This window comes from Lichenostomus cassidix, chromosome 3, assembly GCF_008360975.1.
Source record: "Lichenostomus cassidix isolate B80296 chromosome 3, HeHo_3.0, whole genome shotgun sequence".
Lineage (NCBI taxonomy): Eukaryota > Metazoa > Chordata > Aves > Passeriformes > Meliphagidae > Lichenostomus > Lichenostomus cassidix.
The window spans coordinates 110,188,978-110,205,593 of record NC_139483.1 but is presented as its reverse complement, the minus strand read 5'-3'; the positions used below and the strand labels follow the sequence as shown (position 1 = coordinate 110,205,593).

The 16,616-nt window shown below is 49.5% G+C and overlaps 1 protein-coding gene and 1 long non-coding RNA gene across 4 annotated transcripts; one reads left to right on the top strand and one right to left on the bottom strand.

The window, feature by feature from the left end:
- The first annotated feature begins 318 nt into the window (after positions 1-318).
- LOC146440476 (serine protease 55-like) lies at positions 319-16,187 on the top strand. Its single transcript, XM_085057155.1, has 5 exons — positions 319-515; positions 1,371-1,560; positions 2,405-2,652; positions 5,444-5,571; positions 15,876-16,187. Exons 1-5 carry the CDS (start codon positions 401-403, stop codon positions 16,161-16,163), a joined length of 969 nt encoding a protein of 322 aa, XP_084913281.1. The 5' UTR covers positions 319-400; the 3' UTR covers positions 16,164-16,187.
- LOC146440477 (uncharacterized) lies at positions 10,649-12,075 on the bottom strand. Of its 3 annotated transcripts, none has more exons than XR_014851165.1 (5): positions 11,998-12,075; positions 11,711-11,896; positions 11,380-11,426; positions 10,937-11,290; positions 10,649-10,804 (listed from the first exon to the last, which is right to left on the bottom strand). It is a non-coding gene; the product is annotated as an uncharacterized LOC146440477 (long non-coding RNA). The 3 variants fall into 3 exon arrangements; XR_014851166.1 differs by having other exon boundaries at positions 10,937-11,284; XR_014851167.1 differs by lacking the exons at positions 10,937-11,290; positions 11,380-11,426.
- Positions 16,188-16,616: the final 429 nt, after the last annotated feature.

The following is a 16,616-nucleotide window of genomic DNA, read 5'->3' as shown; positions in this document are numbered from 1 at the left end:
TTCAGCATTTCTCACAGTTGAAGATGGAAGCTGATGCAGGACCAGCACCTGAGCTCTTCAAAGGTGGCTCAAGATCCAGCATGGCTACAGCACTCAGCTCTTGGAATCTACCATTGCCATATCCTGTGAGGTTAGTCCAGGATACTGACAGGAATTTCACTTCTGCCTTGTCCCTGTTGGGGCTAAAGGAAATCACAAACCTTTTGGAAATCCCTGCACTTTCCCTCAGTGAACCTTTTGCCGTAGGAAGGAACATCCAACTGCTGCAGCAACGGGAAGGAGAGGGAGCTGTGATGTCACCTGGGGTTGTGTTGACATGGAATGCAGATGTCCTGAGGTGTCTGCAGAGGCATCACTGCCCTGAGAGCTGTGGGGGAGTGTTGGCCCAGGATGGACTGAGATGCTGCTCCTTGCCCTCTCCTGGTTAGCTTCCCTGACCAGCAGTGCCCAGGCAGGTTTTGTTTCTCAGCGTTCTCAGCACAGAGCTGGAGATCCTCTGGGATATTCCCATGTGGGTGAGTGAAGCAGGCCTGGGCTTGTTCCTTCTGCTGAGGGAATAAAGGGGTGGCAGTGCTGCAGCCTGAGGCACCTCCCACTCCCTAAACAGGGATTTTATCCAACCTGCCCATGGGAAGTGATCAATGGCTCTTCTCACCCCAAACACCTGGGCAGTGCTTGGCAGAGTTTGGGTTTGGGGAGGTGACAGGGATGTCAGGGGCTTTGGCAGAGATCAAAGAGCAGATCCAGGGAGGAGATTCTCAGCCTTTACTCTGCTGAGACTGAACCTGCAGAGCTACCTCCAGCCCTGGAGTCCAAAATCAGAGCTGCTGGAGAGTCCAGAGGAATCCATGGAGATGCTCCAAGGGTGGAGCCAGGCTGGGAGAGCTGGGGGTGTTCACCTGGAGAAGAGAAGGATCCAGGGAGAGCTCAGAGCTCCTGCCAGTGCCTAAAGGGGCTCCAGGAGAGCTGGAGAGGGACTTGGGACAAGGGATGGAGGGACAGGACGCAGGAAATGGCTTCCCACTGCCAGAGGACAGGGATAGATGGGATTCTGGGAAGGAATTCTTGGCTGTGAGGGTGGTGAAACCTGGCACAGGTTTCCCAGAGAAGCTGTGGCTGCCCCTGGATGTGTCCAAGGTCAAATTGGACAGGGCTTGGAGCAACCTGGGATGGTGGAAGGTGTCCCTGCCCATGGCAGGAGTTGAAAAAAAGATTTTTAAGGCTCCTTCCAACCCAAACCACTCTGTGATTCCATGTTTCAAGGACTCTGAATTTTTCCAGACCAGTGCTCAGGGATGTCCTGCCCCTGCAGCTCAGCAGCACAGGCTGTGACACTCTGAACGTGTCCAACCTGTCCCATTTGTCCCCAGAGTGTGGCCTCCGACCCTCCTACGAGACCTTCCAGGAGACTGGCAAGAGGATTGGCACAGGGACACAGGTCAAGCCTGGGGAGTTCCCGTGGCATGTGAGCATCCAGAGCCAGGGGAATCACATCTGTGGAGGCTCCATCATCAGCGCTCTGTGGATTTTAACTGCAGCCCACTGCTTTGCAGAAGAGCTGTGAGTGCTCCAGGGGAGGGAGGGCAGCCCAGGCACTGTGGGGGGATGATATTCCTCCTGGTGGATGCAGGATGTGCATCTCCTCAGGGTCATGTGTCACATCTATGTGGCTGAGCCCTGGAAACAGGGAGTGTCAACTTTGGGGGTCATTTTTGGACACAGAAATGTGCAAAAATCTGCACAACCAGGAGAAGCAGAAGGGGAATACTTTGAGGGATGGCCTGAGCAGCCTTGGAGAAATGCCCCTGCTGCTGTTCTGATGGCCCTGAGCATTTCTGGTGCATCTACACCTGTTCCAGGACCTTGTCAAAGGTCATGTATTCCATTCCAGCTCGTTCTAACCCCCAAATGACCTTTGATTTCACACAGCAAACACCTTCACCTCACGGAGATTCTGATTTTAAAACACTGAGTTCTGCATAAATCAACTCCACACAATGCCCAGGGACAGAGTCCAGCCCTCTGTGAGCCTCTTCCAAAACGTGGCAGCTCTGAGAGCTGAGGCTGCTCGGTGACAAATGACCTGTGGCAGCACAGCCTGGAGCAGCTGGCTGGGGACAGCAGGGTCCAAGCAGCCAGCCCAGGGCACAGGGATCTGAAAGATCCAGCCCATTCCATCTGCTTGGTGGTGACTGGGTTATTTATAGCCTGGCTGCATTCACATTCTACCTCTGCACCTCACTGCCCTGGAAATTATCCTCGCCTAGGAGTAAATTCCTGGGATATTTATAGCTGAATTGCCCAAGCCATCACCCTGTCCTGCTCAGGGGGAAGAGGCACCAACCTTTATAACCCAAATCCTTCATGTTGATCATGTTTCCCCTCCTTCTGCTTTGTTTTTAAGGCCACCAGACCTCACAGTGGCAGTGGGGGGAGTTGACCTCAGCCTCCCACTGCAGGAGCACAAGCCAGACAGCTTGATCCTGCACGAGAAATTCAACAGAACCAGCCTGCAAAATGACATTGCCCTGATCCTGCTCAGCCACCCCATCGAGTTCAGCAAGGAGAAAATTCCCATCTGCTTGCCCTTCACATGTGACATGGACACGTGGCAGCACTGCTGGGCTGCTTGCTGGGGGAACACCAGTGCAGGTGAGGTGCTGCAGGAGAGCCATTTGCTGATGGAGGATAATTTAAATTTATCCACTTAGGGGTTTCCCAAAGTTCCACTCCCCACCACCCTGGTGAACACATCCAGCCCACCCCAGCCTCTGCAGTTCCCTGTTCTGGGCCAGAACTAGTCACCCACAGCCTCCCAGAACAAAGCCTGGGACCTATTTTGGCACCACCTCCAAACTTTGGAACTCTTTATGGCACCCAGATTAAGACAAGATCCACTCTGGTCGGTAAATTAGCATAGAATCAGAGAATTATTAGGGTTGGAAGGGACCTGAAAGATCATCTTATTCCAGCTCCCTGCCAAGGGCAGTGACACCTTCTACTATCCCAGGCTGCTCCAGCCTTGTCTTGAACATTTCTCACCTAGTGGGATCCTTGTGGGTAACTTCCAGATCAAGATATTCCATGATTCCCTAGTCAGGCTGGGTTTAAAGTGGTCTGGACTGAGGAAAATACAGGTTTTTGGGGTTGTTTTTGGCTTAAGGCCTCCATGAGATGGATGGACTCATTGGCTCTTCTGGCCACTCCTTTCTGCACTCATTTGGAACTGCAGATTGCTGTTGCTAATTGCTCTCATTTAAGCACTAATGAAAGCAGTTCCAGCATTGACTGTGACCCAAAATGCCTGTCCTGAACAAATGTTACTAAATAGCCACTGAGCTGTTTCATTATTGGACAGAATTAATCAGCACCAAGAGGGCAGGGGGGTGCCTTGGAGACTGAGTGATCCTCCCCAGGATGCACTGAGTGAATATCCCATTTAATCCTTGCTTTTCTGCTCCAAAGGCTTGCTGTCTTTCCCATGAAACTCTGCATTTGCCTTCTTAGGCTTAGTTTTCCTCACACACCAGTAACACACAGCCCTGTTATAGATGTGAAACTCTCCCATTTCACCAAGGTAAAATGCTCCCAGAACAGAGGGGCTGCTGCAGAGTCCCTCTGCAGGATTTCTCTTGAGCTCTTCTGTGCAAAATCCACGGAGCAGCACTGGGGGTTGGCCTCGTGCTGCTGTGTGGGCTCAGCTGACATGGATTCTGCTCCCAAAAATTGATGTCGACGAGCTCAGCCCTGGCACTCCCCACCTTCTGTCTGGGAGAGGCTTCAGAAAAAAAACCAGCAGAAGCTGAGTGTGGTGAGAGGGAGGATGTGATGGTGTGGTGAGGGCAAAGTCAAAAGGTACAGGACCATGGAACAGTTTGGCTTGGAAGGGACCTTAAAAATCATCTCATCCTACCCCCTGCCATGGGAAGGCACACCTTCCACTATCCCAGGTTGCTCCAAGTCCTGTCCAACCTGGCCTGGGACACTTCCAGGGATCCAGGGGCAGCCACAACTTCTCTGGGAATTCTATTCCAGGGCCTCACCACCCTCACAGGGAACAATTCCTTCCCAATATCCCATCTCTCCCTCCCCTCTGGCAGTTTGAAGCCATTCCCTGTGTCCTGTCCCTCCATCCCTTGTCCCAAGTCCCTCTCCAGCTCTCCTGGAGCCCCTTTAGGCTCTGGAAGAGGCTCTAAAGTCTTTCGAGAGCTTTGTCTTCTCCAGTTTGGACACCCCCAGCTCTCACAGCTTCTCTCCATAACAGAGAGGCTCCACCTCCCTGGAGATTCCTAAATCAAAGCATTTTCATATTTGGGCATTTCCACCTCAGCTGGAAAAGGGACCTGGCAAATTCCATCTTTTAGATGTAGCATTGAGTCACAGTTTCCTGAAGGTTCTGGGAGGATTTAGCTCCGTGAAAAGAAGGAGTGAATTTCAAATGATCTGAAGATCTCAGTTTTATCCTTCAAACTCAGGTTCACTTTAAAGAGAAATGTGGGTGAAATCAGTGGGGTTTCCAAATAGCCCATCACATTTTCAGGCTTTTTGTCACTTGCAGGTGCCAGCTGTGATTTTTGTATTCCCATCCTGAGAGAAGAATAAAGCAGATATTTCCTTTTTTTTTCCTTTGTGTGCTGCCATCCTAAGAGCCACTTTGTGAAGATCCAGCTGATCCCCTGGGTGAGGAATGACCTCACAGCCCTCCCCAGGGAGAACAATGTTTATATTGGATATTAGGGAAAATTTCTTCCCTGGAAGAGTTGTTGGGCGTTGGAACAGCTGCCCTGGGCAGTGGTGGAGTCCCCATCCCTGGAGGGATTTAAAAGCCCTGTGGATGTGGCACTTGGGGACAGGGGTCAGTGGTGGCCTTGGCAGCACTGGGGAATGGCTGGACTCAATATTAAAGGTTGTTTCCAATGTAAATTATTCCATGATTCTATAACTCTAAGATTAGAATTCTGGGGAAAGCTCAGCGAACTTTGCCCTTCTTCATCCCATGAAGAATCCCTCAGACTGAGTTTCCAAAAAACCACGAGTGAGAAACTCCAGGTGTGCAGTGCAGCTCATCACTGAGACCACCAGCAGGAAAATCCATGCCTTTGGGGGTTTCCCAGTAGTCTGACATCCCTGGAATTGTTCAAGGCCAGGCTGGGCAGAGCTTGGAGTAACCTGGGATAGTGGAAAATGTCCCAGTGCATGGCAGGGGGTGGCACTGGGTGATCTTTAAGGTCCCTTCCCACCCAAACCATTCTGGGATCCTGTGATAAACTCAGGAGCATGAACTCATCATTGCCAACCCTTGGGGATCCCCCTAAGCCCCTGTGACCTCACAGTTGTGCCCTGAGACCCTATTGCCCTGAGATGGTCTAGAAATCCAGCTGAGATCCTTCCCAAGGGGAGCCTCCAGCAGGTTTGTTGATCCTTCTCTTCTCATTTGCCACAGCAATTTACATCCTGCAGAAAACACGGATGAAGCTGCTCAGCAGGGAGAAATGCCTGGAGCAGATCCCACACCTCGTGGGGAGCATGATGTGTGCTGAGACAAGGCAAGGAGGAGGAGGAGACTGCCAGGTAAAGGGATCAACATTCCTGGTCTGCTTCACGGCCAGGTCACAGCCTGAAAGGAGACAGGAATGGTTGTTCAGGAGGTTGAAGGTGAAAGAATTGGGAGGGAAGTTTAATCTGGGGGGTATTTAATCTGAAATCTAGAAACATTTCTCAGGTGAGGTCTTAGCTCTGACCCAAATGTTTTTGGCTGCTCTGTGGGTGCCAGAATGAGTCACATCTTATGGCAGCGTGGCAGTGATGGAGAATGAGGGACTTTTCAAGCTAAATTAGAATTTGGGCAGAGTTTGACAGCAGGGACCTGACACAAACACCCAAAGGTGGCAAAACTCACTCAGAACTTGTGCCCTCGGGACATATCCCACCTCCAGGATCGCTGTCCTGGTGCCAAACAAATTCTGGAAGCCAAAGAACAATTTGTCTTTCGTAACATCCAACTTCCAGCCCCTCCTCTGAGAGCCTGGCAAGGACTGGGCTTTCCTGCAGCCTCTGCTTCCAGACTGAGATTTCCATCCTCCACTTGGAAATGGTTTTCTTGGAATCACTGAGTGGTTTGGGTTGGACAGAGCCTTAAATCTCATCCAGTTCCACCCTCCTGCCATGGGCAGGGACATCTTCTACTGGACCAGGCTGCTCCAAGCCCTGTCCAGCTGTATTTTAGACAAGTCCATGGGTTTGGAGTGGGCTGGATGGGCAGACATGTGGATGGATAGCTCCATCCTGTGGGAATTATTCACTGCAGGAACTAAACCAGCACCCAGGACAGAGAGAAAAGCAGGATTGTGGGCAGCTGAGGGGAGTTTGCTTTGCAAAATGATTTTTTGATTAGCCAGAGAGCACCTGCCTCTGGAACTATTCAATGATTGACTTTCACCTCTATTAAATTCAATCAATAAAATCTTAAAAAGGAACCTGCCACAGGATAACATTAATATGATTAAGGAATGCACTGCCCAGCCCAGCCTGAGGTTCTGCTGGTGGATGATGCTGGTGAAACAGCAGGAGCACTTGTTCCCAGCAAAATGAATCTCCTGGATTCAGAAGGCGATGAAGGAGCTGTTTTGATCCACAATAATGTCAGATCCATCTGAGGAATGAACCAGGAATGGGAGCTTTCCAAACAGTGGAAGAACATGAGGATTCCATGGGTGATAACCCCCAAGATCCAGAATCTCCCTGTTTTTAGGAGGACCCTGACCAGGCAGAAATGTTTTGTAAACTGGAATAAAGGGAACAGGACAAAACCAGAGCTGAAGGTAGATGTGGTGCTCTTCAGGGATGAAACAAGTGATGTGATTTGTCACCAGATTTTGCTGATCCTGACTTTCTGGGAGGTGCTGGTTAAAGTCATGGAGGGCACTTTTGGCCTTACTAGGTTGGGTCACAAACCTGGTGGTTTGTCCAGAGTGGGCTGCCTGGTCATGGTCTGGGACAGGATGGGGCTGAACCTGATGCTTCTTCTGCAGCAGGGACTGCTGGAGAGAATCCCAGAATGATTTAGCTTGGAAAAGAGCTCTGAGATCATCGAGTCCAACCTGTGGCCACCTTGTCACCAGCCCAGAGCACTGAATGCCACATCCATGCATTCCTTGGACACCTCCAGGGATGGGGACCGCAAACCTCCCTGGGCAGCTCCTTCCAGTGCCTCACCATCCTTACATGAAAGAATTTTTTTCTAATATCCAGCTTGAACCTCCCCTGGCACAGCTTGAGGCTGTTTTCCCTTATTTGTCCCTTGTTCCCTGGTTGTGCAGAAGCAGAAGGTTCCCCCTGAGCCTCCTTTTCTCCAGGCTGAGCTCCCCCAACTCCCTCTGCTGCTCCTGCTGCTCCAGACCCTTCCCCAGCTCTTTCTGTCCTTCTCTGGACACACTCCAGCCCCTCCATGTCCTTCTTGCAGGGAGGGCCCCAGAACTGGACAATCCATCTGCTCTGTGGACAGTGCAGCCTCTCCAGCTGTGATTGTCTGTAAGGATTACAGGGTTTGTGTGAGATGAGAGTGAGGTCAGACTCCAAAATACCCAAATCCTCACCTCTGTCATGGAGACATGGTGTTGGTCTGTGCCAATCAGCTCTCCTGGAGGACTTCCAGGATCAGGAGCCACCCATGACAGTCACTGTGGGGAGGCCAGGAAGGATGAAAGGCTGGGGCAAGGCAGAGATTCCTGGTCAGGGAAGAAGCCCTGGAGATGCTGAGTTTGCTCCAGCAGCTGTAGCCCCAGGAGCTCTGGAGGCAGAGGAGATAAAATCCTTACACTAACCATTCCTGGGATTTGCTGAGGTTCAGGATAGGTGTTTTCATTTCCAGAGCCAGGCTAAGACAGGCAAGTTGCTGAGCTTGAGGTTGTATGTCCACCTGATCCACATCTGGATCCAAACCTATGAACTGTGATGGAGGGACCAACTTTGTTCATGGGGAGGTAGTGTTAGGACTAAGGGGAATGGTTTTAAGCCAGAAGAGAAGAGATTTAGATGGAATATTGGGAAGGAATTCCTCCCTGTGAGGGTGGTGAGGCCCTGGCACAGGTGAAGCTGTGGCTGCCCCTGGATCCCTGGAAGTGTCCAAGGCTGGGTTGGACAGGGCTTGGAGCAACCTGGGATTGTGGAAAAAATTCCTCCTGATGTCCAAGCTGAACCTCCCCTGGTGCATCTTGAGGCCATTCCATGAATAGAAAGGCCATGAATAAAAAGGCTCAGACATTTCACCAGCTGCCCTCATACCAGACCAGCCTAATTTGTGGATAACTGACCATATTCCTCTAATAACCCAAGGAGATTGAAGAGCAGAGCTCCCAAGCATTTGTCCTTTAAAAAAATCCTCCATTCCCTTAAAAAAGAAAAATCTATTCTACCCCAATTCCCTGGCAGTTCTGCAGACAAATATATGGATTGGCTGGGAATTAACACTACCAGGAGCTGTAATTGACTTACAGTTCTATTTAGTCATAAACATTAACATTAATGGATGCTCAGGGGGTACAAGTGCTAAAGAACAGACACTGGAGATGGCCTATGTATTATTTTTTTGTGTGCTACATTTCTTCCATGACCCCGTGAACCACAATTGATGTCTCATTCCTTGCTTTCTTAAGCATCTTTTGTCAGGCTCTGATGCAATGGTAACTTGAACAATAATTAGAGTACGAGGGGCTCACAAAGCAAATGCCTCCTTCAGTGCCTTCCCTGCCCAGGCAAAATTCAGTAAATGGCCCAATTATAGTTCAGAGGGGCTGTGGGGGGAGCTCTGATGTGGTGATTAGGACAAAGTGTGTTCAGCTGGAGCCACAGGTCACCTACAGTTCAGCAGCACAGGAAGGGAGGCTGAGCCCTGCTCTGATTTCAGGGGAAGGAATCATGTGAGCCCCAGTGGTCCCAGCTCAGGTGAGTCCCAGGCTGCAGGGATCAACCCCTGGGGCTGTTTTGGTCATAAATCACACAGTGGTTGGGGTTTAAAGGGACCTTAAAGCTCATCTTGTTCCACCCTTCTGCTATCCCAGGTTGCTCCAAGTCCTGTCCAGCCTGGCCTTGGACACTTCCAGGGATCCAGGGGCAGCCACAGCTTCTCTGGGAATCCTGTGCCACCCTCCCAGGGAAGAATTTCTTCCCAATACCCCATCTAACCCTGCTTTCTGTCAGGTTAAAGCCATTCCCTCCTTGTCCCATCTCTGAAAATGCTCTTTGGAGCCTCTGGGGTGCTCAGGGCTCTCACCCCACAGAGCTGGAGCAAAAGCAGCAGTTGTTGTGCAAACCTGGATGGGTTTTTTCCAGCCATTTTCAAAAATATCTCCTTTATAACCATCAGCATCTACAGCACCATTTTTCCATCAACAGGGGGAAAAAAGCCCTGGTGCTGGGAGTCACTGTTTTATTCACTTGTGTTGAAATGAGATCAATCCCTGTATGTGTGTTTTTTGCTTCCCATGAGCTGAAATCAAGCTGAAGGTGTTTAGCTCCCAGGGTGACACTTGGCTCCAAGGCAGGACAGTTTCCTACATTTAATTCTCTTTTAGATATCCCAGGATATCCCCTGGTATTCCACTGCTCCCACCTCAAACCACACCCCACTTACTGCAACAGGAGCTTGACTTGCACTGGAAAAGCTCTGCCATCATTTCACAAGTTCTTGCACCCTTTTGGTGGTCCTAACGTGGCCCCAAAACTGCAAAGGGAGACTCGTGAAATAGAATTTTTTGTAAAGGAAAAATGTCTGCAAATGAAAATTGTGGTTTTGCAGGTAACTGTCATGGATTCAGGGAGAAGAGGGAAAACCAGGATAGTGTGGTCAGCCTCTGAGGCTACTCGAAATACCTGAGCAGAGGTGGATGAAGGATGGTTTGGCTGCAGTCTGTAGGGGTGGGGAGCATCCACAGGAGTTCTGTGGCTTTAGGTCCTTCTGCCTATCAGCCAAATGTTCCCTGGGGCCAGGAGTCAAAACTATCCCCATTTCAGTCCAAAGTTACTACGAACTGTACAAAAGTACTTTATGGTTGTACCTGAGCTTAATAATAGAGTCACAGGATCACTGAGGTCAGAAAATCCCTCTGGGATCATCGAGTCCAATGATTCCCCCACCACTGCCAAGGCCACCATGCCCCAGGTGCCACATCCACACCTTTTTTTAACATTTCCAGGGGTGGTGACTCCACCACTGCCCTGTGCAGCTGTACCAGGGCTGGACAACCCTTTCAGTGAAGACATTTTTCCTAATATTCAATCTAAACCTCCCATGGTGCAACTTGCAGCTGTTTCCTCTTACCCTATTGAACAGAGAGATCCACTCCCCACCCTTGCCATGGATTTCCCACCACTGAACCATTACTACCACCATGAGGTGGGATTTTTTTCCCAAGGGATATGAGAAAAAAGATTGCTTTAAGCAGGAAGGTGTCCTGGGAAGCCCCAGAACAAAACAGTGGAGAGGTGTTTCTTCTTTGCAGTGCCTTCAGTTTTCTTCTGAAAGGTCCTTTGCTGTGAAGCTCACAAGAATCAGAACACATTTCCAGTGTCCCATGATTTTTTAGGGCTTTCATCACTTTATCATTTTATGATGTGGGCAGACAAGTGAACCCATTCAGGCTCTGGTGGCTTCATTCTTTATTCTGTGAGAAATTAATTCGGGATGCAAGAACCTGGGATGATTATGAGGATGATGTTGGGTGCCTCTTCTGCTCTCTTCCTCTGGATTGTAGCTTTCACTCCCTCAAACTGAAGCTGTTGGGGGCTCCAGCGTGGCTTTGTGTTCCTGGTGGGGAGCAGAACACCTCAGGATCCAGCTGAACACAAAATCCCAGCTTGCCCTGGGAGTGGGGAATGTGGTGATTGAGAGGAGCTGCTCCTCACTCAGTGACAGCTTTGAGGGAAAGCTGTGACTCACAGGCACATCCAGATTCTTTGAAGGAGTTACCAAGCCCGTGGAAGAGGGTTGTCCAACCTTCTAACATGTTCTGAGATTCCCAAAACCCTTGTAAGGAGATTCCTCACCAAAGGCTCCTGGAGAAACTGAGCTCTCATGAAGTCGAAGGGCTTTGGAGGATTTAAACACAGAAAGAACTTACAGGAAGAGTTGTGTTGGCATCCATGAAATAAATTTTAACGTCCCAGGAGGGCAAATGCCAAGATGACCAAGTTGGCCAATGCCACAGAATTATTCAAAGTGGTCAAAGTGAAATCTGGGTGTGCAGTAAGTCCCATTATTCCAAGTGTCTGGAGGTTAAAACAGCAGCTGCAGCTCATTATTGATAAAGGAGAAGTAATGAATATGTGGAGAAACAATTCCAGCTGTACCCTGGCCATAACAGGCTCTAATTTAGCTATTACCATGTCAGAAGGACTGTGGGTGTTCCTTCAAAAACATCAGCTTGAGGCTGTGGGGAGGTCAAAAGGGCAACGAGAGCTTTAGGAATTATTAGGACAGGAATAAGTGGCAAAGCAAATGTGTCATGCCAGGGCAGTTATCCTGGGAGCCTCCCTGTGTGTGATTCCTGTCTACTCCATCTGAGAAACGAGTGGTGACCTTAGAAAAGGAGGAAAGTGGAGTGGGAAGGATGAACAGGGATGTGGAAGAGCTCCTGGCAGCACAGGGAATAACAGAGCAGGACGGTGAGGCTGGTGAGAGAGATGTCTGATGGGGATGTGACACATTTCTGACCTCATGGGCAGCATGGAGAGGAGTCAGGAGCTGTCCTGGTGTCACTGCTGCTCCAAACACACGAAGGAGGGGTGTCAGATGGCCTTATCAGGCAGCAGATCCAAAACAAAGAGAAGGAAGTGTTTTTTCATCCATCAGGTAATTAAACTATAGGAGCCACTGACCAGGATGTTGTGGGTATTTATCCTAAGGGATAAATGGATTCAAAAAGCAATTAGGTCATTTCCTGGATGAAGATCTCTCTGAGGCCATTAAGCACTGGGATGTAAATACAACTCTGCAAATACTTGTCCTGTTCCTCCTTCTCCTCCCCTGAGCACTTGCTGCAGATGACAGTCAGAGACAGCAGTCTGGGCCACAGGGGCTTGGCCAGAAGCATCTGAACTGTCACAGCAGCCACTGATGGACCCTGCTGACATCACAGTGGGTGGATTTGGGTTGTCTTCTCCCATTTCCCAGCCAGGGGATGGAAGGACAGAGGAGCTGAAGGCTCTCACAGGGTTTGTGTGAGAGGAGCCCTGTGTTCCCTGGTGCATTTGTGACACCTGCACATCAAAGTGGCCACAACCTCCTTCCTCCCACTTTAGACACAGCTGGAAATGACTGGACAAGTGATGTTTGCCAAAACCATTGCCTCCAGCAGCCAGGGCAACTCTGCTGGGCACTGTTGTTATTCCCAGCGTTGTTACTCCCGTGCTGATTCTCTCCAATTTGCACAGAGCTCACCAACATGAAAATGAAACCAGCAACGACTTGCAGGGATTGTGCATCCTCCTAATGAGGATCAGATGAGTTGTCCTCCCACCCCCCGAGCTTCTCCCACCTCGGAAGATTTATGTGGCTGAACGTGTTTGTTCTGATCAATGACTGTGCTGCAGACACGAATATAAATGTGAAAGAGAGATTACACTTTTGATCCAAAGCCCACTAAAGGCAGCAGAAAGGCTCCTGATGTTTGCAAAAAAAAAAAAAAAAAAGGTTTTGGCCGCAGTGAAAAAGATGAAATTTTTGGTCAGCCTCAGTGAACAAAGCACCTTGTTAGGCAGTGACAGATTTCATACAACCCAGAGCTATTTATCAGTGAATGTATCATTTGCTTTCACCTCTCCTAATGGGAGGATTAACATGTTTAAGGCAGGAATTCAGCACCAGACCTGATTTGTTGAGCTTGCTTTTCACTCATCTTCGAGATGACAAGAAACATGAAACAGAAGCAAAGCTGCTATTTTTAGGGGATTTTTTTTTTTCTACCCAGAAACTTGGCACTTAGATGGAAAAGCAGGAGCAGGTATCCGGTGTGTTTTGCTGACCAGGAGTGTTTCACCACCAGGATACAGGAGCCTGAAAAAGCAGCATTTAATAATTCTTCGACCCTCCGAGTCGTTAACCTGAGCGTTCATTAAATTAGCGTTACTGGAAGCATCACAGAGCTGAGATAATTGTCTGAGCACTCAAAAACTCGCTCCTCCCACACCCTCTCCTACTCAAGGATGGAAAACCTTGGGCCATTCCTGGAGGCTTAAGGTGGATACAGGGATATTCTGAATTATCCAAGGACTGAGTTTATTTTCTCCATCTTAACCCTATAAAAACCAGGCTCCTGATTCATCCAGGTTTTTGGATTTATGAATTATGACAGTGAGGTTATCACACGGAGAGGATGATTTGGCCCATTTTGTGATCAAATCCTCACGTTAAATAGCTGAAGACAAGCAGGCATGCTGGAAGTAGCAGCCGGGAAGCAGAACAGCTCAGCCCATGTGGGAAGGGATCTGAAGCAGAATTTCGGGGCTTGTGGATTAGGGAAATAGATTTGCAGGTGCCGCCCGGGTTTTAAATCCCACGTTTTAAATCCCCCCAAATAACCAGGCAGGGAACCGAACGGACTTGGTTAAAGAGGAAAACAGGGGAAGAGCAGATCTGATTAGAAAGAGAAACTGCGCCAGGCAGAGTTTAAATAAGGATCGCGAGTCACAGCCACAGATTACTTTCCCAGCCGCGAAACGCGACGAGACAATTCCCGAAGGGAAAGTCACAAGGCATCAGGAATTCGCGGCTGTTCAAACACCCCGGGAAGGAAGATCCTTTGCAAGTGTGAACAGCCTCCAAACTGGAGGCTGAAACCGATCCGTGGGGGAAAAAATCTCCTTTTCCTGCTGGGAAAAGCCGGCGCGGGGCATCCCGGCTCCCAGTCTCCACACTCCGCTCGTTATCCTGGGGTGGGAAGCTCCCAGCGCCTTTTTTTCAGCGCCAGGATGGTGCGTTCAGCCCTATCCAGCCCCGAGGGGATTCGCAGTGAAATCCCCGGTAATGGAATGGTGGGGATGCTCATTCATCCCAACGGGATGCACCGCCAAGGACTCCCGGAACGCGCCGCTCCAAGGGCATTTCGGTGGTTTTCACGGGAATTTTTGGCTGGAATGGGGTCGGGAAATGTCTTTTGGTGATGAGGCTGAAGAGGGTCCGGCAGCACTGCTTGAGGTGCAAGGATGTGGCTGCAATAACAGCGAACAGTGTTGGTTTTGTTTCCGGACTCAACAATCTGAAAGGTTTTTTTCCAGCCTAAATGAGTTTGTAGATCTGTGATCTTTGTGGGTCCTTTCCAGCTCAGGATATTCTGTGATTCTAGAGACATTTAATTTCCTCTGCATTTATCTTAATTTTGCCCCCCGTGGATGAATACTGAACTGAAAAAAAAAAAAAAAAAAAAAGAGGAAATAAAAAAAAAGGATAAGAATATTAATGATCTGGGCCCTCCAGCTACTGGAGTGGGAACTCAGCCATAAACTTCAGCGAGTGCTGATGAGCTGCAAAGGGAACTTCAGCCCCTTCCTTGCTCATTAATTAATGTGTGTTAGCTCAGGGTAGCTGCTGGCAGAAGGGGTTTCATCCATTAATGACAGAGATGTTTCCCCAAGTAGCGTGCAAACAGGGAAGGACAACATTTCCCAGTAAAGTTTGCTGTCTTGGGAAATGGGTTGGTATAGGATTTGTTTACTGCAAGTGCTGGAGAAAGGGTGAAAAAAAGATTCAAACCCACTGTGGAAGGAAACTTATTTATAGCAGGGGCTGCACAGCACTGAGGATGTCAGAGAATCCAGACTGGTTTGGATTGGAAGGGACCTTGAAATTTACCCAGTTCCACCCCCTGCCATGGGCAGGGACACCTTCCACTACCCCAGGTTGCTCCAAGCCCTGTCCAGCCTGGCCTTGGACACTTCCAGGGATCCAGGGGCAGCCACAGCTTCTCTGGGCAACCTGTGCCAGGGCCTCACCAACCTCACAGCCAGAAATTCCTTCCCAATATCCCATCTAACTCTGCCCTCTGGCAGTTTGAAGCCATTCCCTGTGTCCTGTCCCTCCATCCCTTGTCCCAAGTCCCTCTCCAGCTCTCCTGGAGCCCCTTTAGGCACTGGCAGGGGCTCTGAGCTCTCCCTGGATCCTTTTCTTCTCCAGGCTGAGCATTCCCATTGTTTACACAGCCTTTCCTCAGAAAAATGCTGTACCTGGCTGGGTGGATTTAGTGCTGCTTTCTCTTCTCCCTGGGTTTGTGTCCAGAGATTCCAAAGCTGGCTGTGCTCTTGGTGCTCCAGCTACAGCAGCCAACAGGAGAATATTCCTCTTTTTGAAGGGGCTGCATTTGAAGCTTTTCCCACCCTGGGTGAGTGGTGGTTGTCCTTGCAGCAGCAGGAACATTTCCAGGGAAGTGACTGTGGCTTCAGGAAGGATTTGTCAGGATTATTGTTCATCTCCTGCCCGGTTTCTGGCTGCCAGCCCCCAAAATTCACAGTGGCAGGTACCCAGCAGCTCTGCAGAGAAGACAAGGACTGAGTGAGCAGTCACAGCAAATGTCCCTTTTCTCTCTGGGATGTTGTCTCTTGCTGACAGGTTTCAGGTATCCTCCTGGGGCCACAGGAGCATGTGGAAAAGGCTGGGAATGACAGGGCAGTGCATTGGGGCTGATCTTCTCCTCTTGTGTTCTGTACCTATTCATTCTGCAGGATCTCGGGGCTGAACTGTGACATTTCGAATCCAAATTCCCCTTTTTTTCTCCCCAAATCCTCATGACCCAGCGACAGAGCCTGATTTTCCCAGTCAACCTGTGTGAAGCAGCTGCTCTGAGGGCCCTGAGGTGTGACTCAGCTGTGACATTCCTCCTTCCCAGGTGGACAGCGGGGGACCTCTGGTTTGCAGCTACTGGAACACCATGAAGTGGTTCCAGGTCGGCATCGTCAGTGGAGGAAAGCCAAACCACAGGATTTTAACGTCTGTTTTCAACTACCAGAGCTGGATTGAGAAGGAAACAGCCACGAGGGGAAAACCTTTCTTCGTGGAGGGGGTGGACAGTGGAGCACATCTCAGGGTTCCTCGTTCTGGGGTTGGGGCACAGGTGGTGTTTTTGGAGCATTGTCTCCTTTTATTCATCTCTTTAATAGCAGTTAGGTTACTCTGAGGGAAGATTTTTAAAAACATAATAAAGGTCAGAACTGCCATATTGTTATTTTTTTCTGAGGCCAGCCTGCTCCGTGTCACTGATGTGGACACAGGGACCAAGAGGAGATGTCACAATGAGAGAGGGAGTGAGGCAGAGGGTGGGGAGATGAAATGAAGGAGGTAGGGCTTGGACAAGAGGGGCCATAATCCTCTGGAAAACACAGATTTTCCACACTGGTGGGTCACATCAGGCTCGGTTGTTTGCTGAGCTCAGATGCCAAATTAAGATGTGGCATCTGAAGGTGCTGATCCTTTTGGAAAGTTGAAACCCAGAGGAGGACATTCCCTTACTCATTATCCTTAGTTGTTGTAGGATAGCTCTGGGTTAGTGTATCTTACAGCTAATTATTAGTTGGATTAATTTATTGTAGTCTAATTTTAACTAATTTTACTTTTACTAAAAGCACCTTCA

Bases quoted from the DNA above. Each gene is read 5' to 3' on its own strand.
- LOC146440476 (XM_085057155.1), top strand. From the start codon at position 401: ATGCTGCTCCTTGCCCTCTCCTGGTTAGCTTCCCTGACCAGCAGTGCC. The intron at 1,561-2,404 runs GTGAGTGCTCCA...TTTGTTTTTAAG, and splicing joins CACTGCTTTGCAGAAGAGCT to GCCACCAGACCTCACAGTGG. The intron at 5,572-15,875 runs GTAAAGGGATCA...CCTCCTTCCCAG, and splicing joins GAGGAGGAGGAGACTGCCAG to GTGGACAGCGGGGGACCTCT.